At 43.6% G+C, this 22,426-nt stretch overlaps 7 protein-coding genes across 8 annotated transcripts in view; 4 read left to right on the top strand and 3 right to left on the bottom strand.

The window, feature by feature from the left end:
* The window catches only part of LOC132787619 (uncharacterized), a 45,399-nt gene extending 37,502 nt beyond the window's left edge, over nt 1-7,897 (top strand). The window contains exons 5-6 of one of the 2 annotated variants that reach the window (XM_060794786.1): nt 2,230-5,028; nt 7,736-7,897. In XM_060794786.1, coding sequence (XP_060650769.1) covers nt 2,230-5,028; nt 7,736-7,754 — 2,818 coding nt within the window. In that variant the 3' untranslated portion in view covers nt 7,755-7,897. The remainder of the gene's footprint in view (nt 1-2,229; nt 5,029-7,735) is intronic. The other variant, XM_060794787.1, reaches the window with a different exon arrangement.
* Nucleotides 5,048-7,711, top strand: LOC132787622 (uncharacterized). Its single transcript, XM_060794791.1, has one exon. The coding sequence runs from the start codon at nt 5,461-5,463 to the stop codon at nt 6,214-6,216; it is 756 nt and encodes a 251-aa protein (XP_060650774.1). The 5' UTR covers nt 5,048-5,460; the 3' UTR covers nt 6,217-7,711.
* A 1,224-nt stretch (nt 7,898-9,121) lies between the features above and the next one.
* Nucleotides 9,122-10,846, bottom strand: LOC132787621 (WD repeat-containing protein 91). The gene is made up of 3 exons (XM_060794790.1): nt 10,455-10,846; nt 10,156-10,296; nt 9,122-10,093 (listed from the first exon to the last, which is right to left on the bottom strand). Exons 1-3 carry the CDS (start codon nt 10,696-10,698, stop codon nt 9,525-9,527), a joined length of 954 nt encoding a protein of 317 aa, XP_060650773.1. The 5' UTR covers nt 10,699-10,846; the 3' UTR covers nt 9,122-9,524.
* A 278-nt stretch (nt 10,847-11,124) lies between these two features.
* On the top strand, nt 11,125-15,100 carry LOC132787620 (telomerase-binding protein EST1A). The gene is made up of 10 exons (XM_060794789.1): nt 11,125-11,462; nt 11,584-11,930; nt 11,996-12,442; nt 12,501-12,865; nt 12,926-13,068; nt 13,158-13,293; nt 13,365-13,460; nt 13,520-14,320; nt 14,385-14,521; nt 14,581-15,100. The coding sequence occupies exons 1-10, from the start codon at nt 11,249-11,251 to the stop codon at nt 14,724-14,726; spliced, it is 2,832 nt and encodes a 943-aa protein (XP_060650772.1). The 5' UTR covers nt 11,125-11,248; the 3' UTR covers nt 14,727-15,100.
* A 1,011-nt stretch (nt 15,101-16,111) lies between these two features.
* On the bottom strand, nt 16,112-19,954 carry LOC132784960 (nuclear hormone receptor HR96). Its single transcript, XM_060790892.1, has 5 exons — nt 18,870-19,954; nt 17,815-18,809; nt 16,914-17,123; nt 16,646-16,858; nt 16,112-16,586 (listed from the first exon to the last, which is right to left on the bottom strand). The coding sequence occupies exons 1-5, from the start codon at nt 19,576-19,578 to the stop codon at nt 16,386-16,388; spliced, it is 2,328 nt and encodes a 775-aa protein (XP_060646875.1). The 5' UTR covers nt 19,579-19,954; the 3' UTR covers nt 16,112-16,385.
* A 300-nt stretch (nt 19,955-20,254) lies between these two features.
* LOC132784962 (ER membrane protein complex subunit 6) lies at nt 20,255-20,796 on the top strand. The gene is made up of 2 exons (XM_060790895.1): nt 20,255-20,469; nt 20,528-20,796. Exons 1-2 carry the CDS (start codon nt 20,337-20,339, stop codon nt 20,734-20,736), a joined length of 342 nt encoding a protein of 113 aa, XP_060646878.1. The 5' UTR covers nt 20,255-20,336; the 3' UTR covers nt 20,737-20,796.
* Nucleotides 20,789-22,025, bottom strand: LOC132784961 (beta-1,4-galactosyltransferase 7). Its single transcript, XM_060790894.1, has 3 exons — nt 21,783-22,025; nt 21,127-21,709; nt 20,789-21,065 (listed from the first exon to the last, which is right to left on the bottom strand). Exons 1-3 carry the CDS (start codon nt 21,883-21,885, stop codon nt 20,816-20,818), a joined length of 936 nt encoding a protein of 311 aa, XP_060646877.1. The 5' UTR covers nt 21,886-22,025; the 3' UTR covers nt 20,789-20,815.
* Between the last annotated feature and the right edge of the window lie 401 nt (nt 22,026-22,426).

The following is a 22,426-nucleotide window of genomic DNA, read 5'->3' as shown; positions in this document are numbered from 1 at the left end:
CGTTTGCAATGGCTCTCAAACTGTACATAAAGCATACTGAGACCTCTCTGGCAGTCTCGCTGTCTCTGTCACTCTCTATCTATCTATCTCTCCCTCTCTACATAGAACCACAAATACATGATCATGTATCAAATTGCATTTAAACTATGTGAAACTCGAACAAAATTTATTAGCTGCCTAAATTTGTTATGCTGTTTAGTATTTGAAAATCGATTTTTTTAGTCTTTTTTAGCGCAAACTGTATAAATTCGTGTCTTGTTGTAAATTACAATTTTATTTATTTTTTTTGTTTTTTTTATACTGATTGATTGATTATGTAATTAACTCGTATTGTTTGCCAAGTTTAGCTGCAGCACAACGCATGACTCAAAAATATAAATAAATTCCAAAATTTAAAACTGAATGTTGTATAAAAATTGTAATAGATGAGAAAAAAGCGCCATATAATCTGTGTAAATAATCTAATTAATTGTTGTTTGTGTCTGGCAAATTGATAATTATACTTAGCTTTGTTTAAACAAAACGCAAGCAAGCAACGTTGATTTCTTTTCCAGCTAAAGCAAATTGAAATTTTGGCAGCGAAAACAATTGCGAAACGCCTAAAAACCAAAACAAAAAACAGCCTAACAAATTACTCAAACTACACACACACTCATACAGACAACATACCTCACACACACACACACTCATACAGACAACATACCTCACACACACACACACTCATACAGACAACATACCTCACACACACACACACACACACACATAAACTCAACACATACGCATGTGCATCTCGATACATTGCTTCGCCATCTACAATTTATCATACATAAGCAATTCATTCATATTCGAGACATTCACCTCATGTACTCTCAGCCAAGTTACGAACCACCTACACGTACTGATGTTGGCAACATTTGTTGCAGGCTGTCATGTTGCTGAGCAACATATTGCTCATATCGCCCACTCTGCTCTCCTGCGCTTCATCATCAGCATAAATCAGGCGTGTGCAGGCAACGTAGGATTTTTGCCAACTAGAACAATAACAACAACAAAAAGAATTTGCCATTTCGTGCTTCTTTTGTGCATTTGGCTGACGCCTTTTGCTTAAAAGTTGCATAAATCTTATTTGTTGGTTTTCCTTTTCGTTTTTTTGTTTTTTTTTTTGGTTTTGGCGTCGTCTGCCCACAAATCCGATGCGATTGCGACGTCGTCGTCATTCCATTTCACTGCGTTTTATGTGCAACATGAGACTGCACACGCACACACACTCAGGCAATGTATTAATGTATGTGTGTATATGTGCCAATGCTGTTCGATATCTGTGCGATCAGCACTATACTCTGAAACCTAGTCGTTTAATGCAAAGCAGGCCAAATTCTACTCGAACTGAACCCAATTTGCCATTTTTGTGTAATACGAGGGCTGCTTTAGGAGTTGCCCCATTCTCAGATTTCCTGCTGTAAAAGCATAATTTTCCATTTAAAAAATTTAATGTCTAGTTGAGTTTTGCTTGACTTTTCTAGCTGCCCTGCAATGTTATGCATTTGCATGCGAGCAATGTGTTTGTGTGTCATTCATTATTGAATATGGTTGACCCCAGAATGCCCAAGAAATGAATGAAAAGCGTCGCTTATCAACCAGACAGACAGACAGAAAGAGAGCTAAAGCACATGGCTGCGTCTATGTCTCGGTCTCTGTCTCACTCTAACTTATATGTTATGCATGCAGTCGCTATACCCCCCAACTGCAGGCGCCATCTGTTGTGGAGTGGGAGCACTCAAATGTAGATGTTGTAATCGGCTTTTTGAGAAAAAAACGCAGCGCAGCGAATTAAACTTTGAACTGTGCCATTAATTAAACTACATTTTCGCCCCCCGACTGAAATTGAGCAAAAACACAGCAATAGAGAAATATTCGAAAATATAATATCGTCCAAATATCACGCACAATAGTTTTTATAGATTGGCAAATCACACACTCTAGTTCTCTCTCTTTCACTCTATTTCTATCTGTCTCTCTCTCTCTCTCTCTTTCTCTGCTAACCAATCTCGCACTCTCATCTTCATCAAGTACAAACCTTACAATTTTGCTAACCAATTGCCAAACATGTATATTTTCTTTTTTATGTTTCCCAACAACAACAACATTCATCACAACAACAACAACTCCAACAACAAACACATCAACAACAACAACAACAAATTATATAATTTTCCTTCCCCCCAAAAGCAATGCAACAAAGCAGACGCCTTCTTCGGCTGCCACATCGCCAGCGCCTGTTGCAACAACAAGCGCTGTGGATGCCACACGGAAATCGAAGAAATTCGGACGCAGCAAGTCGAGCGATCTCTTAAAAAAGGAATCTGTTGCCTTGCCCTACGACAAAGGCAAGAACACGCTGACACGCCTCAATTCGCTGAAGCAATGGGGCCGGAATCGTTTCAAGTTTATGCAACGCAATGGCAACGACGCCGAGTCGAGTCAACTGGACACCAGCGGTTGCAGTTCGCAGCACAGCAGCAGCATAGAGAAGTCCGATTTGCAGAGCAGCCACAGCAGCAAGAGCAACCATTGCTCCTTGCCAGCGCCTGGCAGCGGCGTCAGCGGAGCTCAAGGCAAATCGAAAACGCGCGACATTGATGATGAGTGCGTGGTGCACGATCTGATTGCCCAGAAGAGTGAATCACGGTTTTCGCACGAACGAAAACCCTCGTATTCCTCATCCGAGAAGAGCATGAGCGTCTCCAGCAGCGGCCAGCTGCGGGGCAAGCTGCAACTCTCCTCGCTCACAGCGGCCGCACAGGTGAAGATGCGTGAAACCGCAACTTTGAATCGCCAGCGACGCAATTTGCATCGCTTGGATGCCGCAGGCAAGGAGGAGCAACCACATTCCTCCAGCGGCAATTGGAGTGCCAGCTCGGAATCGGGACGTGCTTCGATTGGCAGCGAGATCACCATGCAACCCAAGTCGAGTGCATCGAACACCTCGCTGAATGTGTCCAGCTTCCAGCCGTGCAGCAGCAGCGGACCGCCTTCCTCCATGTTGAGCAGGAGACGCTTCCTCAACACCTCCGCCTCGAGCAGTGTGACAAGCGAAGGAACCGCCACACCCGAGTTGCAAGCGGATGCGGGCGCTTATCCTAATCATCTCGATGATGAGACGAGCTCAGCGTATAGCTGCGACACCGAAGGTTACTACACTTCGTTCCATATGGACAGCGGACTGCGCACCCTCAAAGAGGAGGAGCCACCGATGACGCCTCTGCAGCAGAGTCTGCACACCAGCAGCTATTCCTTTGGCAGTCAATCGAATCAGACGGTGTTGAATGCAGAGAACGAATACGAACTCTATGGACGTGGTTCCACCTCGACCACAACGAGCTCGGCGGGCACAGTTTGCACCACGCTGATGTTGAATGCGGTGAACTGCGTTACGGGACCCGATGTGCCGGAGCGAAGCAGTTCGCTGGGCAAGCACAGCCAGAGTCAGAGCAATAGTGCGAGCAGCAGCACGCTGGAGCGCAGCTACAGCAGCAGCACAATTGGCAGCACCTTGGAGCGCACGGGCACGATTAAGAGGAACTTGAAGATGTCCAACGGTGGCGAGGAATCGTTGCAGCAGCAACAGCAGCAGGATGAACAACGTTCAGCCTTGCCTTTGCCCCAAGACTTGGAGTACTCGGAGTGCTCGGATCTTGAGGGTGTGGAACGCATCGAGCGCATCAAGCAAAAGACCACAATCAATGCCAAGCGCATACCTTCGATGTGCATCATTACACCAACAACGAGCGACGATGATGAGCATCAATCACAGACATCGGAAATGGAAGCGGAACGCACGTTAACCAACCTACAAGTGGATGTGGATTCAGAGTGTGAAACCCCGCTAAGTGCAGCCGAGTTGACGCCCACAAACAGCAGCAGCAGCAAAGATCACAACCTCAATGAGCTTAAGCAGACGCCGACAAAAGCTTTGGGCAGCATGTTTGAAAAGCTGCGCGTTGTGCTGCCGCTAGGAAAAAGCTCGTCGCCTGTTAAACCCGCTGCAGCGAGTGCTGTGGACGATGATAAACTTTACGACTTGGCTGGCGAATACGTGACCATAGCAGACATTAGCAACAACAACAATAATAATAATAACAACAGCAAGAATTTGCGGTACAATAAGCGAGGTGGCGCCAAAGGGCAAGCAGCGGCTAGTAGCGGCAACATGGCCATTTATTATTCCAATGACATAGTTCGACGGGGGTTAAAGCAACCCTTGTGCTCCGAGTATGTGTCGCTCAACGAGCTGCCACAGCATTTGCAACGTCCACAGCCGAAGCAGACACAAGCCGAGGCATGCGCAGAACAAGAGCAGCTGCTGTCTGCCACACAACAACAACAGCAGACACAGCAGCAGCAGCCGACAGAGAGTTGCAACAGTGTGCCCATGTACGCAGAGATCAGCGAGTTGCGAGAGGAGAAATCACTGCTCGGGCAGCGTCGGGTGCGCACGAATGCCGAGGGACGCATCATCTACGATTCGGACAGTTTGAAGCGACGCAAGGGAGCACACACCACCTTTGCACCTGGGCCGTATGTGAAGGAAACCGAAAGTGCCCTACAACACAGCAGCAGCGGCAGTGCAACACGAGAGCTTGCCACGGGCGAAAGTGCAACCAGCAACGCCGCAAAAAGCGCCAAATTATTATTGTTAAACAGCGGGCAATCAGCCAATCGTAAAGTGGCCAATGTGCGTCCCATAGTTTCCAAATCGCCGCTTAGCAAAACGCCCCCGACAATGGCAACGTATCAACAGCAACACCAACAACAACAACCACAGCAGTCGGTGAACAACTATCAGGAGCAAAAAACAGTTGCTGGCCAACAACACGAATCCTTTCTACGAGACAATTTCGGGAGGCAGCAGCAACAACATGATGATGGCATCGCCTTCAAGCAAATCGAATTCATCCACGGGCAGCACAGCAACCAACAGCTCATCCTCGACAGCGACCACAGCGTCGGCGAATTCAGCGGAAGAAGGTAAGAATTGTTTGCCACAAGAGCAGCAACAACTACAGCCAGAACAACAACAACTAGAACAACAACAGCAGCAACAGCGACATCAGCAAAACCATTTTAATATTAATAATAATGATACTGCTTTAACGCACCCAAGCAACCCCAATTCCTGCTCTACTGCTATTGTAAATAATACGCTACTACACAACACTACTACTACCACAGCAACAGCAACAACACAAGTTGCAACAACAACAACAACGAACATTAACAACGACAGCAAAGAGCGCTCCAATTTGCTGCTGAGCAAGTCAAAATTCGCATCAATGGGCAGCATTTCAAGTGTACAGTCTCCGCATCCCCCCAACGTAGCTGAGTCGAGGGTGGCAGATGCCACAAACAGGCATCCCCCACAGTTGCTCCCACCACCGTTGCCGCCTCGAATGAAAGTAAATGGCATTAAAGCACAGCCAACTTTGGGGGGAGCAGCAGGCAGCAGCAGTCGTTGCTTTATCGATTGACCCAATTGCTGCAACGCAGTTTTCCATTTCAAATGCAACTGTCACCTCCTCTCCCTCCGCCTCTCCCTCCTCTCTTGTACCTGGCAAAACTCGCGCTGGCGCGCTGAAGCGCAACAACAGCTATAGGCTGGCCAACGATGAGCTGAAGCTGGAAATGAATAAGGAGAATTTCGGTGGCAGTGCATTGCCCTCAGCTCTGCCACTGCAACATGCAACAAGTTCGCTCAAATTGCGCAACCACAACAAGCTGCAATTGCTGCACTCTCCCAATTCGAGCAACAACTCTTCGGCCAAAATAGCCAAATCCTTTGAGCGACTAGTCGATGAATTCTCCCTATCGACCACATGCATTGATTCCTCCTATTTGCGCAACAAATCGCTCGAGAATTTCGATGACTCAGCCGCTCTAATGGAGCGGGAGTTGAAGTTGCAGCCAGACAACGTTATTGCCCCAGACAATGACGTGCAGTCTGCGCCAGTCAACAACTCCGAAGAGGATGAGGCGGAGGAGGAAGAGGAAGACGATGAGGAAATGCTTTCGACGACGACCACACCTCATCAACGTTACCACAAGTCCTTTGTTGAAAGCGTCTTGCTGCGTCCCTTTAAAATCATTCTGCCCAATGAGGATAACGGGGCGCGTCGCCAGCGCATTTTGCAAAAGTTTGAGGTAACTGAGATCTGGTAAATGTCTCGAGTCTCTCTAGACTCATTAACTTGTCTTTAACTTGACCTTTTACTAAAAATAAAAACCCACACGTTGCTGCAAGTGTGCATCTTGAGCGAGTGCATTGTCTTTGTGCATCCCTCAGTTTTTGTTAAGGAGCTCTCCTTACCTTAGAACGTGTTCAATGGGCTAGTGTTTGCCCCAAGGAAGTGCAGCTCCCCTTCTTCTACCAAATCAGGTTCAACTACCTTAACTAACAGCAGCCAAGCATATGCCGCAGCCAACTTAACATGGCAAATCAAAAGCAACCACTCTCTATCTTTCCTTTACTGCACATATGAATAGTGCAAAGCTGCATAAATATTCATAGCGCAGCCAAGTTAACAATGCTCACAATGCTGCCAAATTACAAGCTATTTCCCTCTAGCTATTCATAGCGCAGCCAACTTAACAAGGCAAACAGTGCTGCCAATTGAGCTGCCTTTATTCCCAGTTCCCTTGTACACTTGAAATGCGGCCCTTTAAATAAATAATTAAATTAATTTGCACCAACTCTGTTACTAACGTTTGTTCGCTCGTTGTGCCATTTTAACAGTTTTTAATCAACTTTTGTTTTAAGTGCAAATAATTCTTGTTTTAATGCCCTTTGTTCTTAACAAAATGCACTAATAATTAATTAAGTGTTATGTGTAATTAATTGTGTTTTGTCAACTTGATTTTCTTAACTGTAACTAATTTGTACAACTAAGTTTTATTTAACAACAACTACAACAACAACAACAAACATATATGTGTATTGTAAATTCTGTAAAGTTTTTTGCACCGTTTCCATGTTTTATGTTTTAAGTTTATTGCAGTATTTGACGCTAATTTTTCAAAAAGTAAATAAGAAAAAGGGAGTGCAAAAAACTTCGATTGCATAATTTATGTTATATGTATATGTATGTGTGTGTCTGTTATGTATGCATGTGTAGTGGTAGTTTTTTGCACCCCAAAATTCCCCCCAAACTAACAAAAAAAAGTAGTTTTGAAAAGTTAGCGCAAATGCAGTAACAATTTAAGTAAGTTCCTATGCCTAATGTAGAAAGAAGAAGAAAAGTACTTAAGTTCAAAAGCACATTCCATACCACCGATCGTAAGTAAGCACAAATTGAGTAAACAAAAAAAGAAATAAAAAAGATCCTATGAAAAACGCATCCAAAAGTCATTGTATCATAAAAACCACCCATCGCATAACCATTGTTGGGCTAAGGGGAAACAAGAACAAGAACAACAACAGCACCTCCTCCATCCATTCAGCACCCAGCACCATTTGTATTATAGCCACATAACTCCCCACTCATCATAAATGCACCCAAAGGTAAAAGACTGAACAGACTTCTCAGGTATGTAAAGCCAACATTATTAGCTGCTAGCTGGCATGCTTTTGAAACCTCCTTGAGTTAACTTCCTTACTAAAAAATTAATTAATAAACCACTTGCTTATTTCCCTTAAATATTTCCTAAATCTAAAGAACGTCAATCGCATTTCTTTTTGCAGGGTATCAACGTTTCTCTAATATCTATGAGCAAGTGCTGCCAAGTGCAACGTTGAAGAACGCACCGCTCCCCACAGCAGATGCCACGCCCTTCTCGCGCAACGCCCCCGTCTACTGGACACTGCAGAATCGTCGCAGCAGCCAAGCGAAGGCAGCAGCCGCAGGAGCATTGCCCGGCGGCAATGTGACCACATGCCGTGATGATCTCTATGCCACGCCCATTCGACGTGCGGATCGCTTGGCGCGTGCAGCCGCCTCCAATGGCGATGCAGGCGGTCGCAGCAACATATCGCCCATTGTGCCAAGGAATGGCAACGGCAGCTTCCTCACCTCAACGCCCACACGTGACTCCAATGCCTCGGAGAATGTGCCCCCGATGAAGCAGCCGGCACGCAACTGGAGCCAGGATGATGCCCCGGAGCGTTTGGGCACCTGTGCCGATCGCATTGGTCAGAGCAAGACGACGCTGATGGACTTTAAGAAGCTGTTGCTGGCCAAATCGGCCAAGACGAGTCCCGTGCAACGCAAAGTCTCAGCCGTGGAGCTGCTGAAGAAGGCGCCAGCTGGCAGCAACAATGCGCCGGCGGCGTTGAGCCAAAAGCCAAGCCAAACATCGACGCCTGGTGCGTCGAAGCCAACAGCATTGAACTCCAGTTTGAAACTGCTCGACTTGAGCGGCTCGCCAAAGACGTTTGCCAATCGCCGAATGCTTCGCCAGGGACAATTCGGCTCACCCTCGAAGACTTTTGCCCCCAAGATTCGCAGCAACAGTGCCGCAGCCGTTGCCTCCGTTGTGCCACGCACGGACATCATGTCCAGCACCATACTGGAGGCCAACAGCGAGGAGGATCACTCCAACAACAGTGGCGGATCACGTGCCAGCCTCGAGGCAGCAAATGAAACAGCTGCTCGCACCGTGGCCAGCACAACAAGTCCCAGTTCGGTGGCTGTCTCCAGTTTCGATTTGAAGCGCAATTTCTTTCTGCAAACCGAAGAGAACAATTTCATGCGCGGCGAGCTGAAGCCGAGCTTTGGCAGGACTAATGGAGCAGCTGGCAATGTGGAGAGCAACAACAAGTTTGTGAGCGCAGCGAGTGCATCGTTGCCGGCCTTCGAGACGGCGCTGTAAGAGAATCGTGCGGGTCAAACCCGTCGAGAAAGAGAGATAGAGATGGTCATCAATATACATTAAACAAAAAAAATACATATGCATACATACATAATGATACCACTTACTATAACTATAGATCTATTCCATAAGCAAACGTAACGATAACGAGTTAAGCAATCCCCCCAACAAATTCGTATCCGAATTCGAGACTTCAAAACCCACAAAAAAAAAACGACGCTGAAAAAATGCATTTACTTATAGATATGAATATAAATGAATTGAATGCCAAGTCAAAATCGAAGCTACTTTATGCAAAAATCGTAATTATACACATGCTATATACTATATATAGTATATATGGAATGCAATTATACAATTACAATTATATACCTAATGAAATATACAATAAATTGTGTATTTTTTTTTAAATTGTGTGCCGCTTGTATTTTGTATAGACCGAAAAGTGGAGAGAGCTCTAGAGATACTATTTTATACACGAATCGTCAACATACAACAACATATTTATTTTGTAATTTTACGTTATTTATTGCAATTAAATAATACCCTTACACGCATTTTGCTCTTTTATTTTATTTTGTACGTCTTTTTGCTTTTAAGAGGAAGCGCAAATAAATAAAAACTAAAAGAACTATTTCCCAAAAACAGACTTGGTCTTCTTTTTATATCCAACTGCGTCCCACGCTGCCGGAGCGACGTTTGCTCGACGATTTGTCGCCGCCGCCATTGTTATCCTTGCGTGCCAGCACAGGAGAGCTGCCAGAGCCAATGTTGCGTATGAGTAATTTGAGGCCACGTGCCTGAGCATCGCTCGCTTGCGCTACGCTGTTCGCCTCGGAGGCAATAATACAAAAGTCATCCACAATGTGACCCGGTGGACTAATGTCAAAGGGCAAAATGTCGCTCAGACTCTGCTGCTGTCGATGATACGAGCTGCGACGTCGAGCGCTGCTTGTCTCGCCGCTGAGATTCTGCGATGAGCTGCTCACCTGCTGTTGTTGTTGCTCCTGTTGCAGCTGCAACAGTCGCGCACGGAGTCGTGTGTTGTCGTCCTGCAGACGCTGCATGTGCGCCGCCTCTTGCTCGGCGCGCACAAAACTGGGCTGTGGCAGGCATTGGTAGACTGTGGTCAGGAAATTGCGCAGGGATAGAAGCAGCGTATCCTGCCACGGCTTGGTAAAGAAGAGCGTAAATGTGGGGGATTCCTCCGCGTTGCGACAGAAGGGGAAAACTGCAATTATATAGATTCATTATTTGTGATTCAAGGTGAATAGAAGATGAAGTTTAGCTTACAGAACCAATCTTTCCACTCGCTTTGCTGCTGCAGCTCCGCAGCCAATTTATTGAAGAACTCGGATATCTTGTCAGTCCTGTTATTGCTATATGCAGTTACCAAATAGTATTTGAGTAGACTGTTCTCCAGCTTTTTGACAGCTGCAAAAGGAAAAAGGATTCATGAATTCGGAATCGGAAGTAACCGAGAAGTTGTAGCAGGACAAGAGCGTTGTCTACCGACAACAACAAAGTACAACAAGAGTCAGCTTCATTGTCCGCAGAACAAAAGCAGCTAGGGACTTCAGTTTTGGACTTACCCACAGCATAAGTGTGATCTAGCTTGCTGAACAGATTGTTGTCCAGATGCAGCCACAGACTGCGAACAGCTGTCAAATCAGATGCTTGGATGGCAGTGTTGAAATGTTCAATTAAACGCTCGGCACGAAAATGTTGATCCTTCTCATTCCGTTGCTCCACATCGAGTGCTTTGAGTGTGTTTGAATAGCCTCGAAACACCAAATACTCCCGCAGCATGCTATCAACAAAAGCAACCTGTGCCATTTTATGCACAAAGACAGCACACACTTTCCAGTCTCACAGTAACTCTTAGTAGTAATTTTTGTGTATTTTCAATAGCACTTCTTGTACGTTTTTTTTTTTCTTTGCATACAAGCCTATCGACAAATTTGATGTTTGCGGCGAACAACACAACGTACAGGGTGTGGAGTGATTAATGAATTCGCCGCATTTTGCACTGCCTCACTGGTCACACTAGCCATTTGATACAAATTTTCTATAGTTTTTTGTACTTTTCGCTATTTTGTGATATATTTGGAATTATCAATCAAAGTTTAAATATGCATGAAGCAAGTTGTCTGTGCCGAGTATTGAACTTTTGAATTCAATTCAGTCTGCGGCTGAGAATTATCGATAACTATTGGGCGCGCACCCAGTTTTTTTTTGTGCGCATTCCTACCCAACCGGCGTTTGGTCACACTGTATAGATTTTTCTGCGTAATTTTTGTGATAGTGATATATTTTGATTAGTGGAAAACAAAGCAGCGAGCAACGAAAACGGAATAAATGCAGCTAGAAAAGCAACGTTCAAAATATGAGTCGAAAGGGAACAATAGATCAAAATGATACATCGCTAATCATTGGAACTCTACCGAAACGGCTACAGAAAAGAATCGCTGCCAGCTGTAGCCTACAACACAGCCACGACGCAGCAGAGGATGTTGAAAATGCGGAACCAGCAGCGACGCTAGCAGCAACAGCAGCGACGGCAGCAGCCACCGCAGCAACAACAGCCACATCAAGGCCAGGTAATTAATACAAACACATCAACAGACTCACGCACATATGAGTCACAATTGCGCGCTTAACGAATAAACAAAAAGACAGATCTGTGCGTTTTCATGAGTTTCTAATGATCTTGCATTGCAGTGAAAATTTTAAGCAAGCCAAAAGGAAATGCGCCCGTTTTGGATACCAGCGGGTGCAGTAAGGACGTGGGCATTCCAGGCATACTGCGTGTGAATGCCAGTTCAGCTGAGGACGGAGATAAAGCCAAGTTTATGAATGGCGCAACACGTAGACGCGGACGTTCGCATCCTGTGCGACTCCAGCAGAAGCAAGAGGAGCAGATGCCGCTTTCGCCACTCTCCCGAGTGCGTTTGACTACCGAGCATCCGGTGTGGTTTGAGCAACTGTTGAACATGCCCAATGCCAAGATCATTATTCAGCTGTACGATCAACTGATGGTGCTGCAACAACGTAATCTCATTCTTATCGTAAGTAGATGTTATTTGGTTTGATTCATCATTAAGCTAACTATTCGCATATTCTGTCTTTCTAGAATTGGAAGACTTTTTGCAGTCTGCAAGCGCAGTTGCATGAAGCATTTTGTTGGCTGCTCCTTGAGCAGTTAAAGTTCGTTTGCGAACACAAGGTGGATGCCTTTTTTTGGAAACTACTTTTCTACAATGTACGCGACTATCTCAAGCGACAGCATACGGATGTGGCGCAGCAACACACACTGCTGCTCATCGAACTATCGGTGAAGTTCTATCGCGGTCTCTATGAGAAACTCATGGCCAAATACATTTCATCGCGTTGCGAGAGCGCCGTCAGAGTGGTAGCTCAACGATTGCTCATCTGTCTGGGCGACTTGTCGCGCTATCGTGCCAATCACTTGCAGCTCACCGACTTTGCCGAAGCCTGCAAATACTATCAACGCGCCCAGGAATTGGTGCCGGGCAACGGAGCACCCTATAATCAGCTGGCTATCATTTCCATTTATAATGTAAGCATACACTTGTGTAGCTAAAGCTTTGTCTTAACTCCTTTGTTCTCGTCTGCAGCACAAACGCTTCGATGCTGTTTATTATTATATGCGCAGCCTGCTGACTTCCAATGCTATACAGTCGGCCAAGGAAAGCCTGTTGGATTTATTCGATGAGATACGTCGCAAGTACGAGGAGACCGAGATGAAGCAATCGCCAATGCATTGCATTTTGGGTAAGCCTAAGAAATCGAAGCAGATGCGTCGCGAAGTCTGGATTTATCCCGATGGTGTGCGTCGTTTGCATCGCACCGATGTCAAGGGAAAGACCAAGAACAAGATAGCCGAATGCAATCGCTACGATGAAATGTCACCAGAGGAACTGCTACCGCGTGTTGTCTCTTTGTACATGTATTTGGTTGGCAAACTATTTACGGCAACAGAGTAAGTGCTAAGCAAAAACTGCTGCTTTATTCAATTGACTGATTTCCTTATCTTTTACAGCATGGAATGCATGTATCAGCTACTTGCCAAGCTGCAGATTCAACTGGGCGCCGCTCTAAAGTTCACCTGCTTCATGTCGCGTACAAAACTCTTGAAAATGGTAGCGCTTAATGTGTTTGTGTTGGAGCATAACAAGCGAAGAGGTGAGCGAAAGTCACGATAAGTGGCTAATCAAATGACATTGCGTTTTTTTTTATTATACTACGTTGTTTTCATTTCCATTTTATAATAGTTGAAAGGCGTGAGATGCGTTATCATAGCTTCAATTTTGCCAATTCATTGTTTGGTCTCATGCTGAGTAAGGCAAACCAAGTATTTTCTAGTCTATTGGATGACTCAACCGATCCGCAGCGCTTGACCGATGATGAGTATGTCGTAAAATTGCTTTTGTTGTGAAATACTTTTAATTAAACTATGCAACATTGTTTATTTCCCACAGCTGCACACGGCTCAATACTTATTTGCAGTTTGTCAAGATCTATATGCAATGGCTGACCATCAATGTTGACCTTTGGGAGCCAGTGCGCTCGGAGGAGTAAGTCTTACATCTTAATTGTCTATTATAACATCTTATTAATAATCTGTTATTTATAGTCACTCAACCATTGACTGCTGGGCAGAGCTGCAGATTCTATTTGAGCATGTTGAAGGCGTGTACAACAGACTCGAAGGCGAAATGGATAGCAATCCGTCGAATATCCTTTTGGATGAGGACTATGTGCTGAATGGATTTGAGCCATTGGGTCGTGAGGTCTACAAAAAGGAGTGCTATCAACGTGGTTCAGAGCGTGAACAATTTATTGAACGCATACGCAGAATTATGCAATTTCAAGAGATCTATAATCAACATCAGGATGCGTTGCAATTGCCACTGGATGAGAGCTTCACCATTGAGGATTTGAATGCAGCCATGCAGGTGGCGCTTGAGGATTTTGGTGCTGAACGTTGTAGACAGAAAGAAACTTGCACAATACTGCCTGAAGTAGCAGACGATTCGCTTTCATCGAATATTGCTGATGCAGATGTTACACAGCTGTGTAGATTAAAGAAACAACTGGAGGCAAGGGCCAAAGTTAAGCAGATTTGCAACAGCAAGCTGGAGGAAATTCTAAAGCTGGTTGATTCCAAGCTGTACATTGAGGTGCGACCACGCTACCTATTGCCAGACACCAACTGCTTTATAGATTGTCTGGAGGATATAGAAAAGTTATCCCAACGCTATACGGTCATTATACCACTGACGGTGGTAAAGGAACTAGATGGGCTATCGAAGGGCTGTAAGCTGGAATCGTATCGCAGCTCGAAGCAGAATCAGCGCATTCATCATTTTGACGAAGTTTCATCGCGTGCCAAGAAATCGCTTGAATTTATGCGATCTACCAAAAATAGTGTGAAGTAAGCTACAGTTTGAAAGGAGATCACTATCGAAAAAGTAACTAATTGTTATTATTTATTGCAGATTTGCAACCACGAAGGGCTCCACAATCAATGCCAATTTGTTTGCACTTGTTGAGGAGTCATATGCTTCCAATGATGACAAAATATTGGCCACTGCTGTTGCTGTCTCCAAGAATGTTAGCTCTGAGCAGTGCAGAGGTAAAGTCCACTATTGTAATTAAGTTTTAAACATTTCTAAACTTTGCACGTTTTTGCAGATGGAAAATGTTTCATTCAAACTGAACTTGTGCTAATAACGACCGATAGAAATTTGCGGGTTAAGGCCCTGGCGCGTAACCTGGCCGTCAGCTCCCTGGACGAGTTTCTGCAGTGGGCCAAGGATTGTCGCGAATCATCAACTTGAGCCTTAATCAGGGACGGGTAATTGCGATGCGGACAATTGTACCAGGTTCATTCAACTGCGCAAGCCGGCTGTGAAGAGCGGGCATTGTGCTTTCAATATTAACATCATTAGACGTATTTGGACTATGTATGTTGTGGCCATCAGCCCCAGCACATAAAACATACATATAAAGCAGACGTCGGTCTGTCTGTCTTTGAAGTCGGACCAGTGTGTTAGGTTCGCGACTTGAAGCGGCTATAGCCTAATCGAGTGAATTGGTCATCCCCAGGCACAATTTTGGCCAAACAGACATACATATCAACATTTGCTTCCTAGTTTCTTCTTATGTGCATTTTGTGACTTATGTTAAAAAATAAAATGGTTGCGTATTCAAATTTGTCGTTTTTTAAAGGGTGGGTTTCTTATCAATATGACGAGACGATTTAAGTAATCAACAAAAAAACACTGTACCGGAAGTGATTCAATAATGTTTTTATAGGCAGCGATTAGAACACCACAACCTTCTGCGAATTTTGAAAGAAGAGCTTTGCTATCTCATTCAATAAATGAATGAATTTTCTAAATTATTGCTATCAAATCTATTATAATTTATAAAAATATAATAAAAATCGTTGTTGATTTTATTTGGCCATGTAACAATACGGTAAGTATTCAATTTGATATCAAAACACATTTGCGCCACGTGCTTGAAGAAGCAAACAGAGAGTATATAGTCTTTCACTCTTAGAATAGCTCATGTGCTCACACACTCTGAGTGGATTACAGCGAACACTCAGCTGCTCTTCTCTTGTGTGCGGGGGAAATCAACTTGCTAATCTATTCTGTTCTCCTGGTACTTCAGCTGCTCCACGTGGCGGTTCCGAAGCGATCTTGCTCAAGATGTTGTTATTGTAAATCATTGATGTTGTTGTAATTGTTGTAGTTGTTGTTGTAGACATTGTTGTTGTTGTAGTGTTGATGTTGTTGTTGTTGGCCACATAAAACGGCAGCGGACGGCTGAAAAGTACCAAATCAGCAGCTGAAGTACCAGGCGAACATAAATCAGCAGCAAGCAGAAGTACAGAAATTCACTTAGAAATTCTGCGCCTTGGTGATAGGCAACGATTTTTTCATGGGCAACTTACATTCAACTGCTAACGAAAAAAGTGTTGCCTATCACTTAGGCGCTCATTTTAAAATATATTTGCAAACGGCCAAATGGTTGGCCCTGAAATTTAAAATGGATCGTTCATTTATGATTTCTGTTCGCCTGGTATTTTTAGTCATTCTAGCAATTTCTCAGCAAAATGTAATTAACCCTAGAAGCCGGCGATTTTCTAATTTAACCCTTTGTCAATGTAAATTAAATAGATGATTATTTATTTGATTTCATATTTAGTTTATTGAAAACTAATTAAAATGTGTACATTTCGTTTTTTTTGCTTTGCATTTTGTACCTAAAATATACTCTCTTTGATGTAGAAATATAAAAACTATGTGTTATAGGCAAATCTAACAATCACATTCGATTTAAATCTAACTTTATAAGCGAACAAACAAAACAAATTGCAGCTGATATAATATTAATAATATATAGACTATAGAAACAACAACAACAATAGCAGCACAGCGATGATTACATGCTTCTAGCATTTTATGCACAATTCCAAAATCATCGTTTCAGTGATTTTTCAAATCAAATATTTCCCGTAGCAACGGTTCCACCTGGGAAGGATTCACATTTAGATATACATTGATCATGAATTTGTTCAGACGCTCCACATCCGAAATCTTTTGAATCAAACGAATAAACGCGTTCTTAGCCTCACAGCCGGGATAAACGCTTTCTAGATATCTTCGCAGAAGATAATAATAGGAATTCTGCAATAAAGTAAATTAAGTTAATGACTGTAGCATAATAGACTCATAAAGTGATTTACCTGGTCCAACCTGATAGCATCCTTGTGAATGACACGTGATCGCGCCGGTGTGAATAAAACAATGGCACACATGATTAGAATAATGTTGTCATCCATTCGCCATTTCTCATCAAAGGTGGTTATGAATTTCTGATGCTCTTCGTACACGTTCCCTTTGGCAAACTTCAGTAGATCGGTGCGAATATTTGCGGTATTCTCTTTGGTATGTGGCACCTAAAAGCAAACCGAAATATAGTCACAGCTTGCCTAAATAATAATTGTAGTTTACCTTCCAAGCGGCACGATCGTTGTCATAAATAATCACTGAGCGCATTATCATCATTTCGGTGCAGCCGCCTTTGAGCAATGCCACCTGATCCTCTTGGCACATGTCACGGAATGCACTGATCTTCTTGGCCATTTTAATGAGCCGCTTGATTGCCACCGCAGTCAGATTGATGAGCTGCAACAGCTTGGGACTCTGTCTCGCATCGTCCGGCTGTTGGAAAGTGAGATAACATTAATTATCGTATCAAATATATGACTAGACTGTGTGTGGGGTATGTTTTAATAACAATAGTGGAGGGGAAGAGGAGAGGGAAGTGTGCTTATCATAACATTGCACACCTGCGAGCTTCACATTTATATTTTTTCGAAACTGTATCAGTTTTCCTAATTAACAATACAAAATGTGCTAATTGAGTCGGAACACCAGCGGTAAACAGTCAATTCATTGGCCATAAAGACTCGAAACCCAAACAAAATTCACTGCCAGCACAAATAATATAGCGAACGGAACTTATGCGCGCCTGATATTGTTGTTGATAGCGTCGCTTGTGGTTGTTGATAGTATCTGCGGCGACTGATAAAGCCATCATCCATTTGTTATACAGGAGCATAGTAGTTGGTTATCCAAATAGGTGCTTTGATACGGCTCAGCAACAGGTGTGTGCATTTCAATTCATTGCGACACACCATTCTATGTTTTTTGTTTACATTGGGCAGGGAACGTGTGCTGGGCACACAGAAAACTTGTGCGATGCACTGACTCATACACCAGGTGCTAACTGTCTATCGAACTTAACAGCTCGCTCGATTAGATAAGCGTGCAGTCAACAAGTGTGCGTGCGTAAGTGTGTGTTATTTTGGATTTTTGGAAAGGAAAGGAATATTTTTGTAGGTTTGGTTACCTTAATGCGCTCATCATTCATTATCAAGGCACTGAGATCTTCATCAACTGGGTCATAGAGAGCCTCACTGGCCATGCGCAGCTCGCGCAATTTCATCTGCTCTGCCTCGTTCAGGTCGCGTTCCATAAAAATGCTCGAGGGCGCACAAATGGGCTGTTGGTGCTGCAGATGTTGCTGCTGCTGCTGGCTCGCTGTTGTTGTCTTGCAGCCGCCGTACCCTTGGTCATAGGTTGTCGATGATGACATGCCGCCAGCAGCATGATAGATTTCATCTTTTATGTGTGAGCCAGGTGTCTGCAAGCTGTTGAATGCCTGATACTCTAAGCGTATGACTTCAGAGAGCACAGACTCTATTGAATTGATGCTGAGACCGCTATCAAGACTGTACTCATCTGTGTAGCCTTGCAGAAAGGACTTCCCACCCATCTCGGGTGAATTGGCCATGTAGTGATGGTGATGTGGATAGTTGCCGGATGTGCTGGGCAGCTCTTCTGTTTTGTGATTCATTTTCGGTGACTGATAATGTAAATCAATCGGACCACTGTTGCTGTTCGACATTGGTGGACTTGCTATGCTGCTTAGTGGTGAGGTAACAGCGGTGTCCAATGTGTTGAGACTGCTGACACTGCTTCCTGAGGATGGGCTGCCATGCAGCATTGTATGTATGACAGTGTCGACCCGCGCATTCTGTGCTTGGGTCTGTTGTTGCAGCGTCTCTGGATCATCTTCGGCTTTGCGGCCGTCGTTGCCGTTGAAGATGCGATTTAGCATTTTGAGAGCCTCAGCAGGTGTGTTCATAAATTTGTTCATGATGTCAATGGCATTCTCTGGGGATCGCATTAGGTTCTGCATGAACTCGACCACATCTTTGGGAGAATCGACAATCTTGGAGATAATCTCAAGGCCATCGGTGGGCGAACTCATGAACTTTGTGAATACTGTTAAAGCGTTGAAGGGCGAATTCATAATTTTACTTATGATTTTGAGAGCGTCACCTGTTGCAAAGTATACATAGTTAATAAACGCACGTTTTAATTTAGTAATTTTTTTTTTACCTGGGTAATCTATCAAATGCGAGACAAGCTTTAAGGCATCTTTTTGTGAACCAATTATTTTCTCCATTGCTGAGATGGCTTCCTTCTGTGTTCTCATTACTCTATTGATCGCCTGCGATGCGCGATCGGGATCAGCGACAATCTCGTCCACGATTTTGTCGGCGGTCATCAATAGCGGATTAACTAACGCTAAGCGATCTGACGGTGGTTTTGTTGTTGTGGTCGTTGAACTTGTTGGTCCCGTTGTTCCGCCTCCATTGGCATGGGCGCCACCTCCGCTGTCAGGAGAGCCACAGCTCTGGGAATCCTGTGAGCCCGCATATGTATCCAAATTGCAGCTACTATCGGCTACAGCACCAGCGACTTTATTATCATCCGGATCGGCATCCCCATCGGAGCCACCGTGCTCCATCATACGACGTTTGGCGCGATTGTTCTCTATTTTGCGACGTTTGATCAGTTTGTCCTCCTCGGACATAATGTTCTCGCTCTTCATCCCAATGTCGAGGCATTTTTTCAGGCGGCATTTCTGGCAAAAGCGACGGGTGACCACAGTGATCTCACAGTTCTGATTAAAGGGGCAGGTGAACTGCTTTTTGGCCAGAGCATTGCGTCGAAAGAAGGCTTTGCAGCTCTCGCAAGTGACTGCGTTGAAATTATATCCCAAGGCCTTGTCGCCGCACACAGCACAATTCTTGGGGGGTGACATACTATTATTATTATTGCCTAGCTCGCTTTCGCTGTCGCTGCTTCTGCCTCTGCGTGCCGCTGCGTCGTCTATCTCCACAGCTTTCAATTAGAATTGTGATTGATTTTTTAATTGCTCTGCCCCTTGCTTTGTTGTGGACTGGCCGCGAAAATATTTGTTGTTGTGTTTCCTGGTTCCTAGATGGTTGCACTTATGGTTGTTGCTTCTCGTGATCCTCCAACATTTTCCGAATTGCGCGTCCTGCTTAATTTTGCACCTTATGCCCTTCGACTTTAACACGTATAAATCACCAAGTTTCGTTATCACCACATATTTTAATTAATTGGGGCCCTCTTCTTCAGTGTGTTGTGCTCAAACTAGAGGTGGAGAAACATCGGTGGCATAATCGATCAATCGATACAATACTATTTTTTATAGAACATCGCGATATCGTCGTCGATGGAATGATTTTTGAAGCAAAATAATAATATTGTAAATTTATTTAGTAAATAAATTACATAATTTATTTAAATTATAAGCTATCTATTCATAAATGAAGAAAGGTCTCCTACAAAAGCCTATATATCGAAACTATGCAAGTAACGACATTTGTTTCACTTATCACCGTTACTGTGACATCGATTTGCGGCGTAGTTGATGTTTGACAAATTTAAAAAAGGTATCGAACATCGATAATGCCTTCGATATTTATTCACATCTTTTACTTGTCACTGACTGCATGAAAATAAATAGTTTAATTTAGAAGAATTTTAATTAAAATGAATCGCGTAAGGACACGTACATCGAAAACCGGCGAAATTATCGCCTACAGTGAAGGAGTCATCAGGAAAAACATTTCTGCCGTCGAATATTGTCGCACTTCGATGGCAGCTATCTCGGGCTGCGCTGCTGGTAATATAAATGCTTCAATTAACCAATTTAAAATGTATTCATGTAAATTTCATTGTAGGCATTTTGGGACTGAGCGGAACACTTGGTTTCTTGTTCTACTTTGTGTCTGTGTTTGTGCTCTGGCTAATGGTGTTGGCCAAGTCGGGCATTCAGTGGCGCAAATACTTTATAAATCGCCGGAATCTGCTCACCAATCAATTCATGGGCGGCCTTTGCACCTACGTGCTCTTCTGGACATTCTTATATGGCATGGTGCATGTGTATTGACAACGGGCTTTTCCAATGTGGTTCAAAATAGACAAATAAACATAGCTTAAGATATGGAAATCATTGTTTTTTCATTTAACTAGGTTTGTACAGCAGATGCAACTGCTGCTGTTCCCGAACAATCGCACCAAGGCGTTTTATTTACATCACATTCGAATAGGATATTAAGTATGGTAATCTGAATACTGTCGATCAGCATGTCATGGACTTTTAAAATCTTATAGTTGACATTATTGAGGCCCGTATTGTGGTCTCGTTTGCGTGTCATTTCCTTTTGGTTAAAGCACTTTTGTGTGTCCCGCTTGCGATGATGGCGATTATGAATATGGCTGTAATGCAAACAGACAAAACTATGAAAGAAAATTCAAATGTAGAGGGTTATTGACTTGCCTAAAGGTGTCGTTGATGCCCGTCTTAATGTTCTGTGGCCGCGTCACTTGCAGACCAGCGTCCCGAATGCGCACAAAGAACTCATCATCTTCCAGGCCCCAGCCCCAGTATTGATTCGACATGCCATTCATTTTCTGAAAGTGCTCGCGACGCACCAACAAAATGCCACCTACGAAGTTATCGTAATGATACTTAGGATGTAACTTGGGGCCCGCAATGTGCAGTGGTCCCAAGCTGCTGGGATACTCATAGAGCAGATCATCGTTGAGTGGTAGCAGATCAACGTCATGCATGGCAATATAATCGTAGACCTCGCTGGTAAAGTGGAATCCCACATTGATGAGAGAGGCACGATTGAAGCGATATCTGTCCACTTGATTCAGCACAAATATATGATGATCGATGCCTTGCCGTCGCAGAAACTGTGTTAAATGAGGCACAAACTGCAGCAGTTCTTCGAATCGATCCCGAAACGGCACCAAAACTGCCATTTTGTGTGTTGAATGTGCGTTGAATGGTTTTGATGCCACATTTTCCTTTGTACCTAGTTTGCTCAACGGGTTCCTTAGCGGGCATATACAGTCTACAAAGAAATCAAGCATTTTTATTTATAGAATGCTGTGCTCATTTCTAATTTATTTACAAAACTGCCTTACCTGAGCTTAGCGGCATAAAACTGAGCACTGCAATGCCTCCCAGGCAAAAGGAGATACCGCACACGAATAGCCAATTTATGGTTGATATGTTGGCCATTTTCATTTATGTTTATCTAATTCTAGGGTCTCAAGTATCAACACTACGTCACGCCATATGTAAAAAAGTAAAACAAAAAAGATAGTTTTTCTCTGCTGGTCCCGCAGCAAACTCGCTACTCAGCTGTTTCTTCGATGCTGAAAATGCTAGATATAATATCGGTATGTACACTTATCGATATTTTAATAATAAAATATGCACATTATGCCGTTTACGGTCTCACTATGCTGTAGTCATCTGTTTCGTTGAGTACTGAACGAATAATTTGAGCGTTGGCGCTAAATTTAAAATTGAGAGTTGACTCTTTCGAGAGTGAAGTGCAAGTGACAATATAACATTTTTGGTAATGTGAATGATCTGATTTTGTCACTAATGAAACTAAACCAAAAAATAGCAACATAAAAAAGAATTCTTTAGATCCATTTTTATCGTGATGTTTGCTTTGCATTTTCTTTCATTTGCATTTCCTGTGTTTATCCATTTCCTGTACTATCACTCAAATAATTTATACGCCCAGTTGTACATTTCAATAAAAAGCGTTGTATTT

Source organism: Drosophila nasuta, chromosome 2R (assembly GCF_023558535.2).
Source record: "Drosophila nasuta strain 15112-1781.00 chromosome 2R, ASM2355853v1, whole genome shotgun sequence".
In the NCBI taxonomy this organism is placed as follows: domain Eukaryota; kingdom Metazoa; phylum Arthropoda; class Insecta; order Diptera; family Drosophilidae; genus Drosophila; species Drosophila nasuta.
Note: the sequence above shows the minus strand (reverse complement) of the source record. Positions and strands in the feature narration are given on the sequence as shown.